Here is a 26,518-nt window from a genome sequence, read left to right on the forward strand (position 1 = left end):
CAGATTGATGAATACATTCACCCAACTTTACATTTGTGAAATAATTTAATTTTTCGCCCTCACTTCTGGTGTGGTTTCATTCAACAGTGACAATATTTTTACACCTGCTATGTTTTAATGAAGGAGGATTAGTCCAGCTGTTAAGATTTATGGATAAAATAGAATTTCCTTACCTACTCATGGTTTACATATCAAAATCACACTTGTGGCAGAGATGGGGAAATAGTTGTTGGTAGCTTCTCTGTGATTTTAATATTGTGTATTGTTGATATAGCATTTGAAATTTTAAATATATTAACATTGAAACATATTCAATACTACATATAAACTTTGTCATGAGCTTATTTGATCAAACAAGTATTTTGTGTGTTGAACTTTTATGACAATATAGCACATGATAAGCAGAGAATCAACCTGCTGTTTTCATGGTCACTTTATTAATTTTAACTAGAAATTGAGGTTCTAAGTATCTGTATTGATTTTATTTTTAAATTTTTAAGGAATGTTATAAAATAAATGTACTGATATGCAAGGAGAATGGTGCAGTCATATACTTCTAAAGGGTAGCTCTTATAGGGCTTATAACTCGTGTAACTAGGCAATATTAATTTAGTTTCAATGCATTAGAAATAAAGAAATTTCGCTATTTTGTGCATAGGTAATTTCTCAAAACACAAATGTTGTTAATTTATAAATCTAAACAATTCTTAATTGCAGTTGAAACAGTATATCTCCTTCCTGCTGTCTGTTTTAATTAGAAGGATCCTTGGCAGATTTCTGGCAGTCAGCTGATAATACAAGCATATAAAAATGCTCCTTTTGATTTATGGATTTCAGTTGCATTTGGAGAAGTATTCTTTTTCTACAAACATCAAATTAAAAATATGATAGTCACAGCTTCCATTTTTGTAAGTTTTTAGTTTGTTCCCTGAAAAGCTACTAAAATTGGCAGGTGTTGGTGACAGAAAGTCCTTCATATGCTTCATTTCATTCTAAGTTACACCTGATGTTCTGAGAATTTGCCGCTTCTCAAAGGGATACTAGTAGTTTTATATAATACTAATAGAGGTAAACACAACCTCTAAAGAAACTACGTGCACAGCCCCTTTTCTTTCCATACTTATTGAAATTCTAAGAATTTTGAAATTTGTGACTAAGTTTATCTGTGTGGTGAAGCATCCTCTCTTCAGCTCCTACTTGCTGGAGGGGAGAGTGAGTATGTTTATGTAAGATTGAGTAGGTGAAAGACAGCAGTTTCTACTCCGTGAACATAAAGAGGTTAAATTCAGGAGATTTTTTTCTTTGTTTTAAAGGAAAACCTCATGGGTATGTGTTTTTTTTAAAGGCTTAGCTAGAAATTCAAGAGTTCAAGTTTTTTGACTTTCACTGCTTTTTGGAAGCATCTGAAAACAAAGAGCTGTCCTCTACTTTGGTTGTAGCACACGGACTAATCTGTTGGTAAAATGTGCTGATGTAGTGCAAAGTGGCTGCTATATTCTGCTTGGGTTTTAAGCTAAAATCTGAATTATATTCACATCGTTCATATTTTGTTTTGCGTCTTGAGTCCACAATGCAATTTATTATTTTCAATGTGTAGATCTATACTGCCTGTAGAAACTCACATGTCACTACCAAAAAGTGCAGGCAGTTTGGTGTTTCAGACATGAACAATGATTAAAACTTAACTCCAACTTTTAAGGAGTCCTTGGGTTTAAAAGATTTAAAATCTAACCTGACTTAAAAAAAAAAATCGTAGCAATTCATTTAATGTTTTTGTTATCTTATAATAACTAGTGTATTTGGGACAGAATTACTTCTCTGGAAAAGCAGACCAGTGGCCTGGTATGTTAAATTTCATGCACCTTTCCAGTTCTGTTTCTGTCCCAAACTGGGTCTAAATCAAAGAAACCGAGTGCATGAGTGAATATGGTAATAACCTGAGATGCAATTTGTTTTCCTGCTCTCAAGCTGTTCTTATGTATCCGGCTATACTTTCTTAAGTGTGATTTATGAGTTTAAAAAGGAAAATGAAAATATGAGTAATATTTAAAGACTGTAAAAGTATAATCACTGCCCATACTATGATTGGCATAGTATTAGAAAAGGAGACCTGTTTTATCTTTGCCACTAACTCAACTGTAATAATTTTGTAGTGTTCTCTTTGTAAAAGAGTAAAAGTAACTGAATTATATATTATATTCCTCTGAAGAAGAGTTATTGATTGTTAAATAGTCTCTCTTTTCACAAAAAATAATGAGAAAATTGTGCTAAGACAGCTTACATAAGTGCTGCTTAGTTAATAATGAATATACTTTCAAAATCAAAATTTAATAAGCTAATAAATTATTAAAGTATGGTAGGATATATAATTATCACAACTCTGAAATCACGACTGTTGTGGATGTTGGAGTTGCTGCACTCAGTTACTGCAGTTCCCTCTGTCAGGGGCTGTGGTTAGTGGTTAGTGCCCGAGTTGGGTAAATCTCATCTTAACAGCATAGAAACAGCAAGGGACAAGGTGCAAAAGAGTTTTAATCAATGAAACATTCTTTAGGGATATTACAGAATTTGGAGTATTCAATAATGTTTTTGAATAATTTTAAAACATGTTTTAAATAGGAAGAAAAGTAGAAGAGAGAAGGAGCCAATTTGACCTCAGTGACATACAGTAATTTAAAATTAGTTCTAAGGGATAAATATGTAGCAGAAATAGAAAATTGAGTAAAATGTACACAACCCTGTCAGGGGTAGGTTCTTTCAAACTAACTGGATATTGTGCTAGCTGATTTTACAGAAATAAATTCAATAGATTGCCTTTTTTGGCCTGTATGAAAATATTTACAGTAGAGCTAGATGGAAAATTACAAATTAAATGGGAGATTAGGACACAGAATATAAGGGTATGATAATGAATTTGATAACAAACTGAAAACAAATATGGTTGAAATATGAACCGTAACATCAGAAGGAGTATATTAGAATAGCTCAGCAGTTGCACTTGAATCTAGTGTTAGTCAATATTTTTCATTAACAAACAGTATCACAAGTATTTCTTTAAGGATACTTCATAGTGACACAATATCGGGTGCTATTGTCAGTCAAAGCCAGGACTGGAGTGTCTGGGATACCAGAAGTATGAGGCTACTGAAAGCAATTGAAATGGTTGGAAATACGGTGGTCCAAAATGCAAGTTGAGGGAGATGGGGACAGAACAAATTATTCTTTGTATTATGAATTTATTGTTTCAAAATGACTAAGAAGGTTGTCAATGTGCTAATTGATTGGAGAATGTACTTAGCTGATGAGCGAAATGGCAGATTTTGGTGTTACCTGACAAGATGCTTGTACTAGCAATGTCCTGTCATTGCCATTCGGTAGGCTGTTCAGTGGGACTTCTGGTGCGTTCTGTAATCTCTGCTTGCTTGTGCTCAGAACAAATGAGTTCAAACTAGAAGTGAAGAAAGCTGATGATATTTGGGGGAATGTAGGGTCTATCCTTTGGTATTGAGATAAAAAGACCAATGCTCATTTAGGTTTTAAAACCTGCACTGTACTTCTGTGGGTAGAAAGAGTGAAGTGTGTGTGTGTGTGTGTGTGTCTTAAAACAAGTAAAACCTTAAAAACCTAGCCCAAAACTGAGAAAAACAGGGGAAAAAATCCAAACCACCATAATTCCACTTAAAAGAAATCTCTAGGAATTTTTTTGAAAGTATTAGTTGTCCTTGCTCCCTTTGGTGCTGGAGGATTTGATTTAGTAACCTTGAGTGTCAGTTTTAACCTTCAGTTCTGATTTGTGGCTTATCTGTAAATGTTTCTAAGGTTCTCTGTTCTGCTGGAAGTACATGCCCTGACTGCATCTTCAGTACGTATGGTTGTTGGCACCAAAGAGCCCTTAAAATTAAACCACCTCCTTTGTAAAGATCACTTTTAATTTTTTTTTTTTTACATTCTTTTGGTCTGTCTGTCCCCAGTGCTGGGAAGTCACGTATGTAATTTTGAGTTGTAGCCAAAGGAGCATCTTCATGGTGTAACAGCTTGGCATGCTTCTCAGTGACCCCTGCCAGGCTTACCAGGAGGTTATACAGAGATGCTGGGCTGCCTTCTTCCTAGTTCTCTAGCAACCCTTATGGTTAAATAAATCTTCACGAGCCTATTGTAGGTATTCTGAAAACCAAGTGTAGCTGTGCTGTGACAGTCAGGAGTCAGGTCGTGTGTGCTACATTATAAATAATTACAAATCAGTCCTTCAAGTCATGTTAAATATTTCACTTGGATTAGAATTGTTATGCTTTTTGAAAATGTGGTCTCAGCAATGAATAGGGGAACAAGGAATTTTTCTTTATGTATTTGCCCTTTTAACCCACTGATGACAAGGTGATGGTAGCCTATTTATGGATGTGCTTTTCATGCTTGGAGAGGTGTACATATATGACCAAGTTAATTCACCAAGAAATAGCACGTTGAGAAGTGAAATAAATTTTCACAGAGCTCTGTTGCCCATCATTAGAACATTTCTAGAACCCAAGTGAACTCTTTAAAGCAAGCTTGTATGTCTCTGAAATATTTTAAAGCTTGCTATGCAAAATGCTTGTGTCATTCATTATTATGTGCCCAGGAGAACTGTATTTGGGATTATGCAAAATCTTACTTGACTGTTGGTGCAAAATAAATGGCAGTCTGGACTACAGTGTAACTAATATGCTTTAGGATTTAGATAAAATAATTTTCCCCTTTCCATTTATCCTTCCCCTTTCTTCTAGAACAGCACCTGGTATTGGAGAGGGATGCTGATTTACTGAGACTGTAGCCATAGAAAATAGAAGCAATATAAGGATAAAGAATATTAATAGATTAGGAAGAGTAGTTCCTGTTCTATTAATAAGTGTATTTGTTTGACCTCATTTGGTGTTACCTGTAGTTTGGAAAAGTGTTTGGACCCTTATCTACTTAATGGCTATCCAGCAGACATCTCTGATGGAACTTAGTTTCAGTATATGCACATTTGGGATTAAGATGATGAAGCTTTCTCCATTTCAGACAGTGTTTAATTTTACGTAACAACGGTTAGTAATCCACATTTTTATACTTGTGTGTTTCATATGATGTTACTTTAAATGTCCCTGTTGCTGTTTGGTTGCAGTCCACAGAAGGAAAATTTTACACATTTTATAGGAACTGTACTCAGTTTCCTTTCAATTCTACATCAGAAAAGCATTGGATTTTCGCCAGCTAAGAGGGGACAAAGATGTTCCTAGTAAATAGTAGTTGCAGTTGTTGTTCTTTTGTCTCCTGATAGCTGAGCAGTGATCCCAACTGCCATTGATGGCATTGCCAGGCTTCTACCCAATGTAGCAGACCACTGCAGATGACCTCTCTATTGTCACGTTAAGCTGTATGGGTCTCAGGATACATGCACGGTATCTCACAGCTGGGGGGAGAATATCCTAACACCTGTTAGGGAGGTTAACACTTATGTATGCAAAGAAATTTCTGGAAGGATTTTGCTTACATGAAGAATAAAACCATTCACAAGAAACAAGATTAACCACAGCAATTTGTTGTTAGCTCTGTGGTAGTCTAGGATACAGACTGTAACAATATGTCTCAGAATGCATTAAATTATCTGCATGTATTGAAAAGGTAAATTAAAAAAAATCCATTAACAACACTGAGTCTTTCTTACACTGCTGGATATCATCTGGAGAACAAAAATATCTGCCAAACCCTCCTTTTCGTTTTGGGTGCTGAGATATTTGCACAGCTGGTTTTTTAATGAGGGTTTTCCATGTTAGGTTGCTTGATGTCTTGTGCTCTTAGCAGAAAGCCAGCTAGTAGAAGTGGGTAGCATTATTTAACCTTCCCGACAGTAATACTAAAATATGATTGCTCTAAATGTTGCAGTGCCACTGAACTGCTTTGGACAATTGACCAGTAGGAGTCTGTGTCTGCCTGTTTGCTTGGGGGGAGGCTGAAACATGGCCCAGAAGGACTTTAGCTGTTAGAGTGGCTTGGCAGCGATGCTGGTATCCCTCCCTTTCCCTGCGCCCCTGTGTCCATGTTAGATTCAGTCCCATACCAGATCGCCCGTTCTCCGATAGTTTGCTGGGGAAGAAGAGGACTGCCGCTGATCCAAGGAAAGGGAAAAAATGTTCTTTCCATAATCTTCCACCTGCTGAGTGAAGGTGCCAAGTTCTGAGGAAGTCTTTGAACCAGAGGCATGGGGTGACTGGGCAATGTAGAGGGGGACTGTGCTGGGCTGCGTAGAGGGAGTGGCATGATGCAAAGTGTGAGGTTAATGTTTGTAGTGCATTGGAAATAAAAGCATGAGTGTTTTCACTATCACCATACAATTAGAATAATAACAACACTCTGATCGGTAGAGAGCTCATTTTTAATTTAGTCTTTCACTTAGGTGACCATATGGGGCAGCTTGACCTTGGCTGATGGCCAGTTGCTCACCCAGCTGCTCTCTCACTTCCTCTCCTCAAAAGGACAGAGGGAGAAAATAGGTTGAAAAAGCTGCTTTAAATGGACGAGGAAATAAACACATTATGTTGTGGGCCCAGAAAAGTAGGTAGAAAAGAGTTTCCCTCTGAAACCTGTCCCTGAGAACAGAGTCATATTAAAAATAGCAGAGAGTTGTTTGGGTTTTTTTTCCTGGGTGAATTTGCAAATTTGGGGATAGCTTTTTCAGTTTCAGGGATAATCTGTATTCTGGCAAATTCAGTGATTCCAACTAGGATGTTTCTCCCATTGGTGTTTTCTCTGTTGAAACATTCAGGAATGGGAAGTTTTTCTGACTGCTTAGCAGTTAATTTGGGTCCAGAACTTTCTTCAGAGTCATTACTTGATGGCAGAGCAATGATTGCGTATTGAACTCTTTGCCTACCAAAAAATGTGTTAAGCTCCATTACAGTTAGCATATGTGGCTGAAATTTTGAAATAGCAGATTTATTTCTTCAGATTATGCTGAAGCCAGTTGTTAGCTGTTCTCTGTAACTTGTGCTGTAGTTTGCATACAGAACTGAATCTCTCGGCTAAAAATAATTTTAATAGATTATAAAGGAAATTTAAAAATCAGAAATGGAATATTAAATTTTGGCTCCCAGGAACTGCGTTTTCTGTGCCAGTATTTAACTGTTTGCCCATCACGTTTTCACAGTATAACAGAATCATTTTAGAAACATTATCAGTGTTAAGAGACCATGGACTGACCCAAAATGCTTCTTGCTGCCCAGGAATCTTTAGGCCAATCAAATGCATTTTCTGTGAGTAAAAATTAGCAGGCTTAAAGACTTGTTATACTCAAGAATTTTATAAAAATGAAGGAATTCGGCTAGGAACTGCTTTTCAAATTAAGCATACCTTTTTTACCCCCTCCACCTAGTGAGACCTAAATTTGCCTTCAAGACATGTTGATACATTGCATATTTACGGACTTAAGCATTAATCAGTTGAAGGTGGGGAATTTTTCTTCTGTCCTTATAGGAATGTTATTATTTTCTAACAAGTGAAAGGAACACAGCAACATTCATGGTGTTGCTATAGAAGAGAGCAGCAATCAGAATTAGGAGCATGAATTAGGTCATTACAAATAAGTAATGTAAGTACAGGTGTTTTCTGTGGTGGTGTTTTTTAAAAAATCTTAAATCATTGGGAAGAAACAGAATCTTATGTGTTTCAGAATGAGGTGATTTATTACAGATTCAGTTCCCAAGGAGAGGAATTTCTTGGTGGCTAAGCATGCAACAGAATAATATAGTAGTAACTGGTAAAAAAAATATGTAGCAGCAAGAATAAAATACAGTATAAGGAAAGAAACTCTAATAATGCATATTTCCTTAGTTTTATATAATATTTTAACTTTGACTCTTCATCTGAATTCATTCAAAAAGCACAACATACTTGTAAATCTTCCAGTAAATAGCCATCAGCAAAAGAAAATAATTCTTTTTCTTTCGTGTGTATGCATGCACAGGAGCAGGAAATACTGAAAGCAACCCAAATGTATTATCCTCTGTGATGGAGAAAAGCAGCTATATTTCTTCCAAGACTAATATTCTCTCAAGTTATTTAGTATTGTCTTGCCTCCTTCCAACCTAAATGATTCTATGATTCTATGATTCTAATTGCTACCCACATCATGATACATTGTAATTTTTTGTTAGTCTTTTTTTGTTTTAATGAGTTTGCAGATTTTTCTTCTATTTACCTGTAAAATATCATGAAGAGTTTTCTCATCCTTAACTCATTCCCAAATTTATGAATTCATTTTGAGTGTGTTCTGCGTGGATTAGTAGCTGCACAAGCATTATGCTCTTCTGCCTCTCCTTTTCAGCGTGTGCATTGTTGTGTGTCTGTGTATTAAAGGGGCAAAATCCTAAGGTTACACTTTCCCAAGCACCCAGCAGAAGAAAGAGAACTGGTCAGTCCCTGCTCCCTGTGAATGCTGTTGGAGAGTGCAGTAGCCATGCTACCTCTGACAAGGGAAGTTTGCATTTTCAGGCAGGGTTGTGGTAAGGTTTTTGCAGACTTTTCTTGTAGACTTTCATTAAAGAGCAAGGACCAATGACAATGAACTGTAGAAGCAGGAGGAGGTTATTTTGCCTGGCCTCATTCATGATTTGCTTTCTCTGACTTGTATTTTAAAAGAAAATAGTGTAACGGGGGAAAAAAAAAAAACCAACGTATTCATTTATTTTAGGCATACTTGGTGAAATCCATTCTGCCCACATAAAGCTCAGCTCTTCTCTTTTTATTAGACAAAGAGCAGAAGGGTAATACACGTAAAATCTGCCCTTCCAATGTTTATGGCTACTATGTGAAAGGAAACTAGTTTTTTTTTATGCCCTGGTGCTGGATGCTGGGGGGGAGTGGGATTTGGAATCCTTTGGCCCATCTCCACCCTACCATTCTGCTGATAGACTGCTTTGCAGTTTTGAGTCTTAGGATCTACAGAAGTGTTCCCATTCATGAGCACTGCTTAGACTTGTCTACATGATGACCTTTTTTTTTTTAGTATTTTTGAAAAGACAGCCTAAAGGGACTGAGTTAAGATACAGGATTTATAAAAGTGTTGTAGCAGGCTGAAATATGTTAATTTTCTGGTAGTTTCATAAGCAGAAGAATGCAAAGATGTGAATTCTATTGATCTGAGTGTCACCTTTCCTGTGTATATCATCTAAGAGAGCTTCATCAAATGCTGCTGCTTTTCCCTGAATGGAGGAAATTCATACAAGTTCTCTTCTCCTCAGAGATTTCTATTTTCTTTATGTTTATGGGTAATTGATACTTTTACTTAACCTGTCAAAATGTGAAATTGGCAAAAACTAATATTTTGGGAAGCATTGGGAGCCAATGAGCAAAACTAGTAGACGGCACACTCCTTTCACTTTAGGAAATGTTAAAAGTTAGAGTGGGGAAAGAAAAGGGATATTTAAAACATGGTCTCACAAGCTAGATTCAGATGTTTTATTTTAATGAGTTATTGCTCCAGCTGTTACTGGTCCTTGACTGAAACTTAATGGCTGAAGGTGCCTTGAAAAACTCAACAGACTTTATACTGAAGTAGAAGCATGAAAGTGTTATATGTAGCATATATGGAAAATAACCTCCAAGCAAGAGGCAGTAGCAAGTCAAGGCTGGCTTAAATCACTACAGCTCCTTCATGACTGCATGATTATAACATTAATTTTTGACTGGTTTCTTCAATGATTTGAGAAATAAAACTGGATTGTTTTGTTTGGGATCCACCATCAATTATTAGTGTCAGAGGCATTTCTACATTGTTTCTTTTGAAAATCTAGTAACTTCAGAGTGTTAAGTATTTTAAATGTGTTGCAAAGCTAGCTGTCCCATCCATTTAGCATGCATACCGGAGATCAAAACTCATCCATAGTTCCCAATTTAAAAAGGTAAGAAGCAATCAGTTTTCCATGTATTTGTTGCTCATTCAGATTAATACATTTGATTGCTCTGAATCGTTCTCAATTATTTTTCTTACCTTTATTTTGAAATTTGTAATCGTCCTTCATGTTTAGCTTTATTTTCCTTATTTAATAACAGTCTACCTTCCTGAGACTGGCAGGTAATGGTCTTATTTCAGTTCTTACATAATGTTTATTGAGCTTAAACTGCCAGGAAACTCTGACAATGTTGCGGAATTTTCGGTACTACTGAACCCTGTGTTGCACACTCTGCTAATGGAAGCTGTGTGTCTCATACCAAGCAGTAAAAGAGGCTGAAAAAGCATTAATGGTTTTTAATAAAAGGTCTTCATTAGATATTTCCAAAGCTTAGAACTGGTTTGGTGCCTTTTTTTTTTTTTTCAGACACACATTAACAACAGGAAGTGTACCTAAACAGTATCATCACTTGGTTTGATAAACTGGAATAAGTTCCTGATATTTTTCTTTACCTAGGGAAATTATCGCTTCATGAAACTGCTACTGGCTCGCCGAGGGAACTGGATGCAGAAGGACTTAGAGGACATGACACCCTTACATTTAACTACGCGTCACAAAAGCCCAAAATGTTTAGCTTTGTTGCTAAAACATATGGCACCTGGAGAAGTGGATACCCAGGACAGAAACAAGGTAAAAATACTGCTTAATTTAAGACAATACTTTTAGCAACTTTAGAAATTGGTGATGCATCAAACAGTTGTGTGTGATAAATTATTTCAGTAGTAATAAATTTTTCCTGAGTCTTCAAAAGAGTGGCTAATGCTGGTGTTATAATAATCACCTTTAGAAATATTAATGTTTTCCTGATGATGGTTTATAAGTTCACTGCACTGAGTTCATTGACTTTCTTTTTGAGAGTACATGGAATAGTAGAGGATTCAACACCCACTGGTTTTAAGGTCTAAGTCTTTCTGTAGTATTATGGTCCTTGATAGAATCTGGATAGCATGTGTGTTTCTTCCTTGGAAAGCCCCTACACAGTCGTTTAATGATCAGACTCACTAAAAAACTTTATACAAAAGGCCTTAAAATATTTGCCAGTACTGAAGGTGGGCTTAAAAAAATATAAGAAAGGAAATTCCTGTAGTGCTGAGGTGGTGCAGGTTTGGAGTTTGCAGGCATCCTGCCTAACACTGGATGATCAACTTCACTCTGCACTATGGCTACTACGGTGGTGGTGATACTGATACAGCTTGTCCAGAGGTGCCACCTTTTAGAAATGTGTGCTGGGTTAGCTTTGGCAAGCAGCCATATGCCCACCCAGCCACTCTTTCACTCCACCTCCTCAATGGGACAGATGGAGAATAGACTAAATCCATCTGGTCAACTGTCCTTTGTTTCCTGTATCTCGAAGTAAAGATGGGTAATCTTTAGAGTCTTCTAGTCATGCATGACATTTTGGCTTGGGGTAGAATGTGATGCCATTTGTCAAGCAGATTTTCTAACAGGGACAAGAAAAAGTATCAAGTTTTTGTTGTTGTTGTTATCATCATAAAATGGACCAATTCCTGTCCATATCAATGCCTGTGCACTGTTGTTTGCACGAGTGCACCGTTTAGTGAGGGATGTGACGATGAAGTTGATTGACATTCTGGCATGAGACTTTGATTTGAAGCAGAGCACCAGTTAGTCACTTTGGCATTTGTTTTGTGAAACTGCAGGCTTCCTCGGGAGAAAATGTAATCTTAACATCTTCAGAGCTTTACATTGCTACCTTCTTAGAATACAGTCCTTCAGACTCATTTTCTGCATCTGTAGTGACAACAGCTGCTTGAAAGGTCAGGAAATCTCCAGGTGACTTTTCAAATATATCATATAGTGCATATATTATCATGAGTTGCCTCGTGTCCCTTTGCAAAGTCAAGTTATGCTCTGCCACATCAATAAAATTACCAGCCTGCTTCACACTGACTTCTGAGACCCCCAGGAAATAATCTACAGGTGTTTGTTAAAAAAAAGCTATCATTAAAATCACCAGCCAGAAGGGATGATGGATCTTAGAAGGAAAGTAATACAGTTCTTAAAGCAACTGATTTACTATTACTCTTCATACAGAGAAGTACTGCTGGTTCACAGTAGTAGCACACTAACCCATTTTAAAAGAAGGGTTACTATTTAGTGTACAGTAACTGTATTTTTAAGATGTTCAGATTAGCATCATTCTTAAATTTGAGTGTTTAGCAATGCTTGATTTAAAACTGGTGTGAAACAGTTGCCTGTGTTAGCATTACTAGTAGGGCATGAAGAGGCACAGGACTTCCACACAGTCCTGGCAGACATCCTAGGTAAAGGATTTTTTGTTTTCACATACATTTTGAATAAAGTAGATGCGTGTTCTGTTTGGGAGATAATCACATTGCCTTTAGTGACAGATTTCTAGTGATTATTGAGGACCTGTTAATCTGGAAGTATCTGGTTTAAATGTCATGTGCTGAGAAGTTTGTGTGTTCTGAAATCTGAAAGAGACTTCTTTCAAAGAACCCAGAGATATGAATGGTCCCTAAGCCACAGACACTGTGAATGTAGATAGGAAAAGGAAAACCAAAAGCCAGTTCTGTAACTACCATTGACAAGGTAGGCATAGTACTGAATGCAGCCGGGACTGTTCCTGATGATGGAGGCTTTTTAAACATTGAGCAGAAAGATCTTTCTTACAGTTTGTAAGTGATCTTGGAACTGATTCAAAAACTCTCTACACCAGGCACTAATCTACCACTGATTCAAATGTGAGTGCCCTGATGAAGTGTATTTGGATCAGCTGATAACCAGGGTACCAGCTTGGCAAGGCTGGTCTTAGTGGAAATCATCATTCCATATCTTATGTAGTGGGTTTTCATTCTACCAGAAGAGGACATAGTAAGAGAAGGAGATTGGACTTTATATCAGTGTGACTCCTTAAACTCTGAAATTCTTTGTCTGATTCATCCAGGAAGCAGGATAAGACACCTGCAAGCCCAGTTTCCAGAAAATGAATCTTCTGTCCCCTCTGGACAATGGAATTGAACAGCCTGTGCCCTAGCAATCAGCTGTTTGCCTTCCAGGATATTCTAAAGTGTATCATGGAAACCCTGGCTATAATTGCAGCTGGCATTCTGGAGAGGTCATGCCAACTTCTGTCCATGTTAATTAACAAAGTTATATGGAAACCAGCCAAAACCCTTTAGGAACTTTGCCTTTTGTTTAACAAATTTCCAAGACAATATTAAAGCATTGCCAGGTTTCCCACAACATGTGGAGCACTTTTATTCCCATTTGTGTCATAAGTAGTCACAGTACCAAAGATGGAATTCAGGTTGATGGAAGGCGGTCTCAGGGACAGAGTCGAAGGCATTTGACCTCATAGTTGAGCTCATAGTTTGTTTCCTTTACTGCAACTGTGCACATCCAGGTTGTCAAATAGAATTTCTGAAGATGAGAGAGAACAACTGTCTTTTACATCTACTTCCATCTAGGCAGCTGACTAGAAGCCAGGTAGCAAGTGAGAGAAACCAGTAAACCAAGGCTACGCTGGCCTCTTGGTAATTCAGAGGTTTTGCTTTCATTGCTACTGTCAGTTTCTAGGGATACCGATCAGTTCCACTTAAGAAATATTTAGAAAAATTATTATAAATTTTTCCTGCTGTGAGTTTTTTTGAGTTCAAATCCCAACAGGCTGTGATGGTTTGAACGTGGTTTATGGTGCGAGACTGTATGTTGTCTGTGGTGTCAGTTATCAGTCCTACCCTTGCAGCCCCTCCAGTTATGGCTCAGAATTAGCTATTTTTCAGGGAGCTACCAAGCAGACAAAAATGTTGTGCCATTATATTATGTTACCATGGTACTAAACTGACAGTGTAAAGAAACAAACACATAAAATAGGCTCCTTTCTCCCATCCTCCTTTACGGAGATGTTAAGGATATGGTTGTGAACTCATACATTCTATCTCGCTCTTTCCAAATTCAAGAGGGACCAAACTAATTACTGGAGTTATTCTATAGTGCAGCTCTGGTGCTGAGGCCTGCTTCACATGGTCAGTTTAGCTTGGATGTGATTGCTGAATAACAATCTCACATATTTTCTCCACATCTGAAATTGCTGCACCCGATGGCATTGCCCTGTTGGCTGGTTAAGTGGCATGGACAGTATTCTCCTGCCATAGTCCAAGGAAGCCTCGTACGAAGCAATTCATCTTCTAGCAGAAATACTTCTATTCCAAGCATAAGGTCTTCTCAGTGTGGGTCTCGTGTGAGATGGTGTAGCTTAGACCTAATTCGGTCCTCAGTCGTAGAGATGTGTGGCTATTTAGTCTTACTGGGATAAATGTGCCTCTTGTTCAGTTTTGTTTAAAGCTGTTTGCCACTAATTTTGAGCTGTCACCCTCCTTAGGTACACACACTGTTTTCTGTCCGTCCTCTTTATTGAAGTGTAACAAAAGATTGCTCCTTTACCCACAGTTTAAAGCTGGTTTTACCTGTGGCCCCTCTCCTCTGCTCAGCAGTGGTGCTACCACAAATGGAATTCTGTGTCTGCTTCTGTGTTCTCCAGTACAGTAAGGGCACAGACATACTGGAGTGAATCCTGTGGAGAGCCACAAAGGTGATTAACAATTGGAGCACCTGACATCAAGGAGAGACTGGGAGACCTGTAAATATTTAGCCTGAAGAAGAGACAGTTCAGGGGTGATTTTACCAATTGTGTATAACTACCTGATGGGAGGCAGTAAAGAAGAGGGAACCAGATTTTTCTGAATGGTCTCAAGTGAACAGTCAAGAAGCAGTGTGCACAAGCTGAAATATAACAAATTCTGTTTAAACCTGAAAATTTTTTTTTTTTACTGTGAGGAAGGTCAAACATTGGAACAGGTTGTCCAGAGAGGTTGTAGAGTCTCCATCTGTGGAGATAACTAAAAATCTGACTGGACAGTGTCCTGATCAGCCTGTTCTAGTTGACCATGTCTGAGCAGAGGAGTTGGACTAGGCAATCCCATTCATCGTGTTAAAATATAGTTAAGTTATATTTCAGGTTCTAACCAACTTTAATTTTCATCTTATATTCATTTTTCAACGTGTAAAACCTGTGAATATTGTGTTCCAGCAAACTGCATTGCATTGGAGCGCCTACTACAACAACCCAGAGCATGTGAAACTTCTCATAAAACATGATTCAAATATTGGTATCCCTGATATTGAAGGAAAAATCCCACTTCACTGGGCAGCTAACAACAAGGACCCTAGTGCAGTTCACACAGTGAAATGTATTCTGGTAAGAAAGTCTATTGTATATATAACACAATGTATTTATTACTTTACTCTGATAGAAACATTTTTTATATCCTTGAAGTTTTTCATTTTAGTCCACTGACTCTGAGAAGGAAATAATTTGCTTTTCCTAAATCCAGTAATTTAGTAAGAAATCATCTTATATAGTTTTGCCCTCTTTCAAGAGCTTTTTTTTTTTTGAGTTCTGTGAATGAATATCTTTAACTCATGGACTATATATATTCTCTTCATTAGTTTGATGCATGTAACTTGTTCATTTAGGGGTTAAGGAAGGGAGGAAGGGGTTGTAAGTTCTCTTAGTTAAAATGACCAGTCATATTGCTCATCTCAGATGCATCTTGCAAACTGATTTCTTTATTCTGTGTCTTTTCTTCATTATTTGAAAGTGTATTACTGGTTAGCTGTACTGAAAAGTCTAATTTTATTTCATCTTTTGAGTAAGAATTTTGGGAAACATTTGATCAATTATCAGTCAGCTCATGATCCATTTATTGAAAGACTTTCCAAATATTTTTGTGTACCAGATGGAATAATTTTTCCTTGATGATATATTTCCTCTTTCAACAGCATTTCAGTTTAATTTTCTGACAGTTATAATGAGTACAATGAAATTATGTGCTCAATTTGATTATTACCTTGATTTTTATTCTGTGGAGATTTCTGAACTTCACTAGCATGGAAAGATACAGAAGTCTCAAATGAATTTTTGTTGTATATTACAACAATCTTTGTCTTTCAGAACTAGACACATATTGATTGCAAGCTAACTACAATGACTGATATGTCTGTTTGCTTGATTAGCTTGCAAGTTGAGAACTTATGAGTGGCATATGAAAATTTGCTTCACTTTTCTCCAAATTCTCCAAATCATACTGATAATCTTACAGTTACTGATACTTTTTTTTTTTATTCCCTGTAAAAATAGTTTTGGAGAAGTTTCCAGTATTAAATTAATGTGATTTTATTTCTGTATTACTTCTGTTTATTCAAGATATTTTTAGTTTTAGTTTGTATATTCCATCTACTTTTCTATCGCACAAGAGAACTAAATTTGCTGAAAAGTAGGTGAGGATTGCTGTATTCAAATACAGACTTTTTCAAACATTAGCTGATCAAGGTAAATGTTTTTAAAAGTTGTAGTGGGTTGGCCCCAGCCAACAGCCTAACACCTGCACAGCCACTTGCTTGCTCCCCTCTTGTGAGACTGGGAGAAAATAGAAGCAAGGTGAGAATATGAGTGGTTGAAGATAATGACAGTTTAGTATTGAAGGCAAAAGATGTGTGCAAAAAAAGGGAATTTATTCACTGTTTCTCATCATCAGGCAGATATTGGCCACTTGCAGGAAAGTGGAAAAGCTTCAGCACCTTTATTGTGCGAACCCTGTAGCCATGAGCATTCCTTCTGTCTCCTTTCCTTGGCCTGTTTTGGTGAGAGTGTTATATAGGATCAAATATTGCTTGGGTCAGTTTGGGTCAGCCGTCCCTGCTGTGTCCCCTCCCAGTCTCTTGCCCACCTGCAGCCCACTCACTGGGGGGAGCAGGGGAGCAGGGCAGAGCATTAAAAAGAGAAATCCTAGATGCTGTGCAAGCACTATTCAGTAATATCCAAAACACGGTTGTGTTACCAGCAGCTTTAGTCACAAATACAAAGCCCAGCACTGTACCTGCTGCTGAGAGGAAAATTAGCTCCATTCCAGCCAGATGCACTACAAAGGTCAAAAACACCTGTCTCCTTATTGAATGTGTTCTCCAAGATTTTATTTAGGTCTAAATACAGAATCGTGATCATGCCCAGATTTTTTGGTGGGTTTTTGTTTTGGTTTTGGTTTTGGTTTTTTTTGCTAACAGTTAAAAGAGTATATTCTTGATTCCATCTAGGCTTTTTCATGCATCAACTAAATAGTTTATATTCCAAATAGTTATATCTATGCATACTCACTGATGGAGTGAAGTAATAACAAGTTTAAATGAAAAAGTAATTTAGCTTACAGAATATGCTTTAAAAGTTGATGATATAGAAACACTGTTACTAGATAATCAATCTGTTGATTGAATCTGTTGCTGATTATAAAATGCCTTTTGTGTTGACGGTGGTGCCTCTGAGTTTAATCCTGTAGGAAGGTTTTGTCTTCTCTCTAAACTGAAGTGTTTTTCTTACTTGTCTTGACAGATATCTACCTAGCAGAGCTCACAGTCTCCCCTTCTTTTCATACCTACTTTTTGCCACATTGCCTGGTTCCAGAACTATTGCCCAACCATAACCTTTGATAATCATTCCTCTCTAGGCCTTCACATATAGGTTAGCTTTATAGCTTTTCACATTCTTTCTGCATGCTATTTCTAAGGTATGTAGACATAGTTAAAATTTCTGTCATCTTGTGTCTTAACTTTCCTGATTGCATTTCTAAGCTCATGAGAATATTGTCTTGTGGTGATAGCAGTGTAAAAACCCTACATCTCTGCCTCACTGGTGCCTCTCTATTTTTTTTTAATCACATCCAACACAAACCATTTGTCTTTGCTTTCATGATAGGAGTGCTGTAAGCTGTGCCCCATTGCTCTGAGAGCAGTCAGATATTGATGGCTGCCACTGGTCAATCTGCATTGTCAGTCTTTGTTGCCTGCTGACTAAGTTATGAAAAACAACACTGCTGTTGTTTCTCTCACATTATCTGTAACATTCTAAAAGAATTCCCCAGAAAATTATTTTTCTGTAATGTCCTACTCGGAATTCTCTGGTGCTACTTTAGAAAAACTTGATGAAAGTTAAGCTGCTGGTTTTATTGAGACCACAGTCTATGATACTAGAAAACATTGTCTTGTTTTTCTGTGCGCTGCCATCTGGATGTGCCCATTTGTTGTCTCTTGTTTATAAATTCATAAAACTAAGGATCATCTTTTTGTTTGATGTTTGTATAGTACTTAGCCCATTGGGATTGTCAAAATAAATAATAATGAAAAGAAAATAAAGCTCAACTGAATGCTGAAGTAGGTTGGATTTGCAGGAGGGACAGTTATGCATAAATTGGTTATATCTAATATTGACATCCATGAAATACAGTGAAAATGGAACTCATGACATATTTAGAAAGTAAATACGTGAAGTAGAGAGAAACTGAATTTGGAGAACCTCTCACGGTCAACTTCCTTTTCCACCTTTCCAGATTCAGCTTGGTTACATGAAAAACATTGGGAAGATTTAAGGAGGAAAGAACAGAGTAAGGTTCCAACAACTGCTTAGTACTCTCTTGTCTATTTTGTATCTCTTCTCTTTATTTATTCTTCATGGTAAGAGACGTGACATTTATTTATAAAACACTTTCCATTGTTGCCTACAATTCCATTGTTCTAATTGCTGCAGAAAAATGCGTAGCTTCTGTTCCTTCTGCATATTGTGCTTAAAATATTAATGTAGTTTGACAGTTGAACTATACTTAGTTTTACACTAAAATAATCTAAAATCCCAAGAAATTATACTCTTGAACGTAGGCAGAAGAAGGCGTAGAAAAGTTTAGTGTAAGGGGCCAAAAATTTCAAAACATGAGTGCTTTTAAACTAGAATATAATAGTGTCCTTATCATTAAAAGTTTCTTTACTATTTGCAAGAGTAACACTTCTAATTATGGGGATATGTTCTGGGGAGCATCAGTGACTTTGAGCCAGGAGTTTTAGGAGCAACTTATTTAGCATGTTGTGTTTTTAGAAGGCTGGAAAATTAGCTTTCTAGATTACATCAGTACATTTTAGGTAAAGTGAAACATTTGTTTTCTTGTTTGTCCATTTTGTTCAAACAGGTTTTCCTCTGATGGAGTTAGAATTTTGATAATAACTTCTGTGCATATTATTCATTTTTAGTCAGTCTTAAAAGTGACTCTCGTAAAGATCACTTCAGAATTTTTGCAGTAGGCTCTATACTCCCCCTGCTGAGCTGTTTGAATAGACAGAAAGTAAGCGTATTGTCAATTAGCTTTCTCTTGAGAGTTATTAAAGCTAGGGAGGAACATAAAGCTTCACTTTTCACTGTAACAGCTCAGATAAATGCTTTTGAATGGTTATTAAAAGAAGTTATTCATGCTTTGATTATTGTGCTTCCTGTGTGCAACAATGCTAACTTTGTATTTTTAGTCAAGAGATTCATATTTACATATTTTGGGTTTTAATAACTTATCTGTTATTTTACTAGTGGCTAGTTATAGTAGTGAACTACAGAATGTTTCAAACTATTTTTTTTTTCTCTAGCAAAACATGACTAGCACTACTGATGTGTAAAACTAGTGCAGTTTTTTTATGTGACAGGCAACTTAATTAACATTTACATATAGTATGCAAAGTATGTAAATGTTTTATCTTCAGAAAACATATTAATCAAATATTAGGAGGTTTAAGTTAACACTGCTTAAAGAAAGACAGTAAAAAACAAAGAATCAGGGCATTGCAGGGCTGAGGTTACTACTGCAGTATTAATTAAGCCAGATTGCATTTAAGAAATATGGTTAAATATGACTAAAGGTTTGGGGGTTTTTTTTATCTATTAAATGGAACATATAGAATGTACAACCTTGGTCAGTTAATATTTGGATAGAAACCATAATTGGAATTTACTGACTTTCTGCTTCTTCATTTGTCATTCTGAAAGTTAGAAGTTCATTTTCTATGCAATAGCTACTGCATTTCAAATAATGCAGGTAAAAGTAATTTGGAACTTGCTTTAACTCTTAAGCTGCACTGATCACAGTCCTCCCTCCTTCATAAGGATGTTTTAAAATACCGTGTGGCTCTGCATTTTCAGGATCATTGTTATTCTCAGTTATTGTGGATTAAAATCCACTTTAGTGCTGGAAGTTAAAAATCTCAGGACTACATTCCTTTTGTCTTTTGTGCAGGGTTCCCATGACTTCAGTGAATTGTTCTAAATTGCTGGAGATAGAACAGCAGACTTACTCCTTAGAGTTTATTTCAGCTCTTGTTTTGACCTTCTGCTTCTGCTCTAAATGCTTGGTGTCCTGACTTCTGAATTGGTTTAGGGTTTACCATTTTCTTTTGAGATACCTCCATTTTCAGGAAGGTGACGTTTAAAGGTTGTATTTCATGGGCCTTTATGATATTTGCCATTTGGAGATCTCTGCAATGCCAAGATGGTGTTTATTTGTACCTGTTCTCTTCTTTTGCCTCAGAAAGAAAGTCACAAAGAAAAAAAGTTGATGAGAGAGGAAATTATCATAACAGGAAACTATATAACTAGGGGCCTTATGTGAAACCAATTTATCATGTTTTTTAGGAAAATGTGATGAAAAGTCAAGATATGTATCAATGCTGGTGTTATTTGTCAAATGACTAATCACGATACTTTAAAAGATTTTTTTGAATTCAAAATTAAGCCTATTACAAGTACATGCATTCATTAGAAGTACACTAACTTACTTCTATCCTGTCAGCTAGAGACCTTCACATCCTGTTTAGAAATACTTTGATAGTAAAGTGGTTTTAAAATGCTAGAAAAGTATTAAAATTTTAAAGTTGTAATGCTAGAAAAGTATTATAATAAAAACCATAAGATTAGCTTGTGCAAAAGGGGGAGTGTCCTAGGTGAAAAATAAAAATGTATACATTGTTTATATATTAGAAAATCAAGTTTCAACTTGGAAAATTAAGCAAGAAGATCTAGTTATTTTCACAAGAGCTCATGTCAGTCTTTTAAAGATCTCTGTACGGAGCCGCCTGCACAACAGACTGGTAAAACTACAGGGTATGTACCAAAAATCAGGTCTTTTGCAATAAATTATATTTTAAAAAAAAAACTCCATAAGAAATACTTGAAAATAACCTATAACATAACAAAAGCATTTGGTTGCAGAGCTGCATTCTGCCGAACGATGACAGTTTATCTCCTTATTATAAGACTCAAAAAAAAAAAAAAATCTGTAGAGAGTATATAGGTTTTTCTCTTCAACTTAAATATATTTTTCATTTTGTATTTATTTTTTTGAAGGAAGCTGCACCTACAGAATCTCTGCTGAACTGGCAAGACTATGAAGGACGGACTCCCCTCCACTTTGCTGTGGCTGATGGGAACGTGGCAGTCGTTGACGTCCTGACCTCGTACGACGGCTGCAACGTGACATCCTACGACAACTTGTTTCGAACTCCCCTTCACTGGGCAGCCTTACTCGGTAAACTGAACAATGCCAAAGTCATTTAATAATTAATTGACTCTTGTGTTTGATCTGTGTTTTTTATTTAATTCCATCTTGGCATTACACTGACTAATCTCTTAGAACAATAATAGTTTCTGCTAGACCAGGATTATAAGCCGTGTGTTGATTTTGTTTTTTAACTTCAGATTCTCCAAAGCGTTGTAATTGTCTGCTACTTCAGCAAATTGTATGTGCTCATGATATAAGAACAATTAGACCATATTGAGATCTTCTCGTCTAAGTAGCTTTATTCATAAGTAAAAATAAGTACCAACTGGTACTCTAGAGCAGTGGTGTCTGAAGTGGGGTGTGCACACCCCAGCATATATGCACAACAATCCATCGGCATGCATGAAGAACGTATGTCAACTTCTGTTTATTTTTGATCTGGAGACATGAGCAAACTACTAGTATTTGCTATATGGATTGATGCAAGCACCCTCACTTGGTCTGTGTTCAAGACAGTCACATAGGGTTTGTGAGGTGCCTGAGGGAAGTGAGTGCTCCACAGCACGGAGGAGTTGGCAGTGACATATGTTAGAAGTGTGCTAACTAATCAGGTAAAAACCTGACTGGTTAAATATAAGTAGTCTAAAAACAGAGAAATGCAGGTCATGAAAGTCATACATATAACTAAAGTGTCAGCTTCTAGTACAAGCTCTTCATCAGACGTATTATGACAATCAAATCAGACCTGACAAGAAGTTTTGTTCATATAGTTTTTTTTCTGTTAAGGTTGCTACCCTGAGACTTAGATGCTCTGCAAATTATAACCTTGCATGTATGAGTTCTGCATGGTTTGGTTTTACAGGTTACAAAACTGGATCTTTACAAAACAGGTAAAAACTTGTTTGGCTGAATATAAATAGTCTAAACATAGACAAATGCAGGCCATAAAATGAAAGGCACAAAAAATAATACGATTCAGAAAAGTGACCTCCTATTTTCCATTCTCCTGTGTGCAGGTGGACAAAATAAACACCATGTAGTGGATAAAAAGAATCTTCAAACACTCTTTCTCCCTTTTTAGCAGGTTTCATACCCTTGACCCTTTGGGACACTGCAGACAAAGAATGCCCATAAAAGTATCAAATTGCTCACTGGAGCAAGTTACTGCAACTCCAGTGACAACACACATGTATTTTGATTATGTTTATTTAAAAAACGAAAAAAGAAAAAAAGTGTTCTCAGGTTTGCGTTTGCATTCAAGTAAGGATATTGAATTTTTAGAGGGAAATCATGAAACATTTTAAGTGTCATAGGATCAGTCTCCCAAAGAAATAGTCACTAGCACTTGGTTTTGCCCAAGAAGCAAAATTTATCGTGTTTTGAAATTGATTGTATTTGAGAGAAGTTTTGTCTGTTGGAAAAATGGATTGTCTAATCAATGTGAACTAAAGAGGGAACATGTACCAAGACCTCCAGAGTCTTTTGGGAACGTGATGAGGTCTCTAGGTGGCATATGCCCCTGGGGAACTCCTCCTAGGTAAATCATGATTCATTTTTAGAGTTCTGTTTTTAAGTTAGATACTAGATGCTGTATATATATCTCAAAGAGTCTAAAACATTAAACAGGTGATGGGCTGCATGTGACTGCACCTTAGGGCATTGTTGTTCCTGTTACCTTTTCTTTTGTGTAGATAAAAGTCTCAGCCAAGTCAAATCTCTTCTAAAATAAAGCGCTACTGAAATAACAGTTCTTGACCTTGGGAACTGAGTTTTAATGTTTGCAATAATGTCCAAATGAGATTCATCTTTGCACCAATTTGTTTATCATTACATTCAATACAAAGATTTTTTACAACTCCCTCAAGCCGCCTTTCTCCTAGATAATTCAGGTAGTCCTCCTGTCCTGATTACAGAATTCAGTTACCCTTTTTCTAGTTGTTTATCCTGAAGGTTCAGGAAACTTCTTTTCCAGGCTCAGTACTCCTCTGTGTTTTCCCTGCTAGGGATTGCACTCAAAACCAACTTCTTCCAGTGCACCTCAATTCACTTCTTGTAGTCTTGAGATGGGAAGAGCACAGCAACATCGCACCTCTTCTTCTTAATGTTTTTTCTGGCAGGAAGTGATAGATTGTTGTGATGGTCCATGTTTGTCTTAATGGCTGGAAAGAGCTTTCCTGTACACCCTAAAGACCCTAGAAAAATAATGCCTACATAGTTGTTTATCCTTTTTGGCCCAAGTTGGCCATTTTCTCTTGTTTCTGATATTTCTCTATATATAATATTTGAAAGTGCCATTCCACAAAAGGAGACTTGCCTAGTCCTCCACCTCTTAGGTTTTTAAAAGCTACAGACAACAACTGTTACACAGCTTTATTCTCTAATTGTTGGTGTTTTCATTTAAAAAGCCCACTACAAGGAGAAAGGTTTCCCTACTTCTTTCATTTATTCTAAAGTCATGCAAGTCAATGATGCAAAAGTAACAAGCTGTAAATTTGATTTTTTTTTTCCCCCCCCCACATGTCAGATACTGGAATATTTCTCCTGTAAAATCAGAGTAGTTATGCTTTATAGTATCTCTTAAACACCAGATCTTTAAGATACTCTGTGAGCTCTGTATTGCTTATGAAAGAATCAGTTGACTTTAGTAGCAGTATTAATGTATTGTGTCTTTGTTTTCTTGTTTGTGGAGTGGATTTAAAATTTACCCATCTCCCCGAAAATGTGATTTTTAATCTAAAAGTATTCTAATCTGGGTTGATGGAAGGAGTTGTGTGTGTCATTGTTTACTGCAGATATGGCTGCTGGTAGTAGACTAGCCTCCAGATTCTGCTAAAAATCTTCTGCTGAAATTTTAATTGAATAAAACCTAAGTGAAGAATTCACATAGTTTTACAGAAAATAAATGTAACGTAATTGTCAGTGTTGGTTTAACCTGCTTTTTAATGTAGAGGGACAAATATTGATCGTCATCAGTCTGTGCTCACTTTAGTGCTTCTGACTGACTTCTTACTCAAATTCAGCATCTCAGCTAAATTAGCAGAGTTTTTTTTTTCTGGAAATATTCAATTCATTCATTGCCATGCTAATATTAGAGTTGTCTGACTGGCTACTGCTGGCTTCTTTGTTTAGGGAAATGCTCTAATGAGTTCTTATAGAAGAAACAAAATCTTTCCACATGTTCCCATTCATAGATCATTCTGATTTACAGATATCCCTCAAAAATGAGACTGTGGAGTGTGCAGCTGGAATACTATTGGGAAGAAGGTGCATGCCAGGCCTAGTAGGTCAAATATAAAGTTTTACGCTTCCCCTCTTATTTTTAGACTCTAATGGCTAAAATACAAGCATACTATTATTTACTGAAGTCTATTCATTTTCTTACCTTTGTTTGTTTTTTATAGAGGAATGTTTAACTTTAGGATTTGATACATATCTGGCTTTACTATATTATTTTTCTTAGGTCATGCACAGATTGTCCATCTCTTGTTAGAAAGAAATAAGTTTGGAACTATCCCATCCGATAGTCAAGGTGCAACACCCCTACATTATGCAGCACAGAGCAACTTTGCTGTAAGTAGCATATAACCTAAATGTGAAGTAAATATATTTTACACATTTATAATGTAATAAAGTGTTTGAGTTGTTTTTAAAATCATATAAACACAAGAGTTGTCTTCACAAGCTTAATACAGAATTTTCCTCTATGTGATATAAATGTGGTTAATTTCAAAGTATTAAAAATAGATTTAAAACCTCTAAATTCCTGTACAAAGAAAGGCCCTTTGATCTGTGTTTTCATCAGAACATACAGTAATCATTTAAGTACTTCAACAGAAAGCAGTATGGCACCTACTATTTTACAGTGCTTCTACTTTTTGAGGTTTATTATAGCAAAATATAAGGAGTTCTGAGGTATTTTGAGGAAGATCACCTGTGTGTTTATATGCACAGCTGCTACAGTACCAGCCAAACCAGTCTTTGCTTCCAGAAGGTGATTAACTTAAGAATATTTGCTGTTATGAATGAGCTATTGTCTCATAAAGCATGGCTAAAGAGTGAGCACCTTTTGTCACAGTTCCCCATGAGCACTATATTTTTAAAAGCTTTTTTAAGTTTTTAATATTTTATTAATTTTTTTTTAATTCAGACAACAAAGAAAATTGGTTTCCCAGACAACCTAATTCTTATATTTTGGTAGAATAATTAATTTTCTTCCAGAGCAAGATCAGATAAAGTAGAGCTAAAATATAAATATATATATGTGTCAGCAGTTTAATCACTGTTGGTTATAGATGTTATTCTAAAAGTAGTTCTGAAGGACTGGAACTTAGGAAGGCCTTTTTTTCCTGCTGCTCTGTCTCTCACAGTTGAATTATGCCATCCATAGTAGACTGAGAGCTCTCATCTAAGCTGCTTCAGTTGTATTATTCATAATCTTCATTTACAAAAAGGACTATTTAGTGCCTAATTAATGTAGTTATGTAGCACATACTGCAGCATTTTCTGAACAAGGATACTAATTTGGGTCTTTCTTCCCTACCCACATATTAATTTTCATAAAAGTAGTACAATTTTAATGCCCTTGAGAACCATTCAAGTTAACAAATCCAGAAGTACTACTGAAAGAGGGAACTGACCCATGTATATTAATACCACAACTGTCACCCTCTGTTTCCTTGTGAGTTTGGGGGGATTTTTTTTTTTTGTATAATCCTAGTAAGACCATACAGATATTACTTAAATTCAGACTTTTGTTGCAGCATATCTCTGTGTTTAATTTACACCTTTTTTAGAGAATTTTTTATTTATGCTGATTATTGTCCATTACATTTACAGTTTGGGTCTGACTCACACGCCTAAAATATTTGCTATAAAAGCCTTTCTTTCTAGCTTGAGTCAGAGGTATGGGAAAGAATGAATGTTTCTATTTACAATCTGGTGATTCTCTCCACATGCTTTCATCTTTTTTGTTGTCGTTGTTTTTCTTTTCTACTTTAATAGATTCCTAAAAAAACATTTTTCATATTGGCTTTCTTTGTCTGAGGTTAATTCAGTTTTATGAAACATCTTCATTATGTTCCTGCCTTTTGATCCCACCAACCAGATGAAGTATGACATCGTTTAGGTTTTTATAGAGAACTAGGGTAGGTG

At 36.4% G+C, this 26,518-nt stretch overlaps 1 protein-coding gene across 1 annotated transcript in view; it reads left to right on the top strand.

The window, feature by feature from the left end:
* INVS (inversin) overlaps positions 1 to 26,518 on the top strand; it is an 86,551-nt gene that overhangs the window by 24,047 nt on the left and 35,986 nt on the right. Inside the window, exons 3-6 of the mRNA XM_008945109.1 lie at positions 10,422 to 10,595; positions 15,040 to 15,207; positions 21,214 to 21,394; positions 24,828 to 24,937. Coding sequence (XP_008943357.1) covers positions 10,422 to 10,595; positions 15,040 to 15,207; positions 21,214 to 21,394; positions 24,828 to 24,937 — 633 coding nt within the window. The remainder of the gene's footprint in view (positions 1 to 10,421; positions 10,596 to 15,039; positions 15,208 to 21,213; positions 21,395 to 24,827; positions 24,938 to 26,518) is intronic.

Source organism: Merops nubicus, unplaced genomic scaffold (genome assembly GCF_000691845.1).
Source record: "Merops nubicus isolate BGI_N331 unplaced genomic scaffold, ASM69184v1 scaffold6958, whole genome shotgun sequence".
NCBI lineage: Eukaryota > Metazoa > Chordata > Aves > Coraciiformes > Meropidae > Merops > Merops nubicus.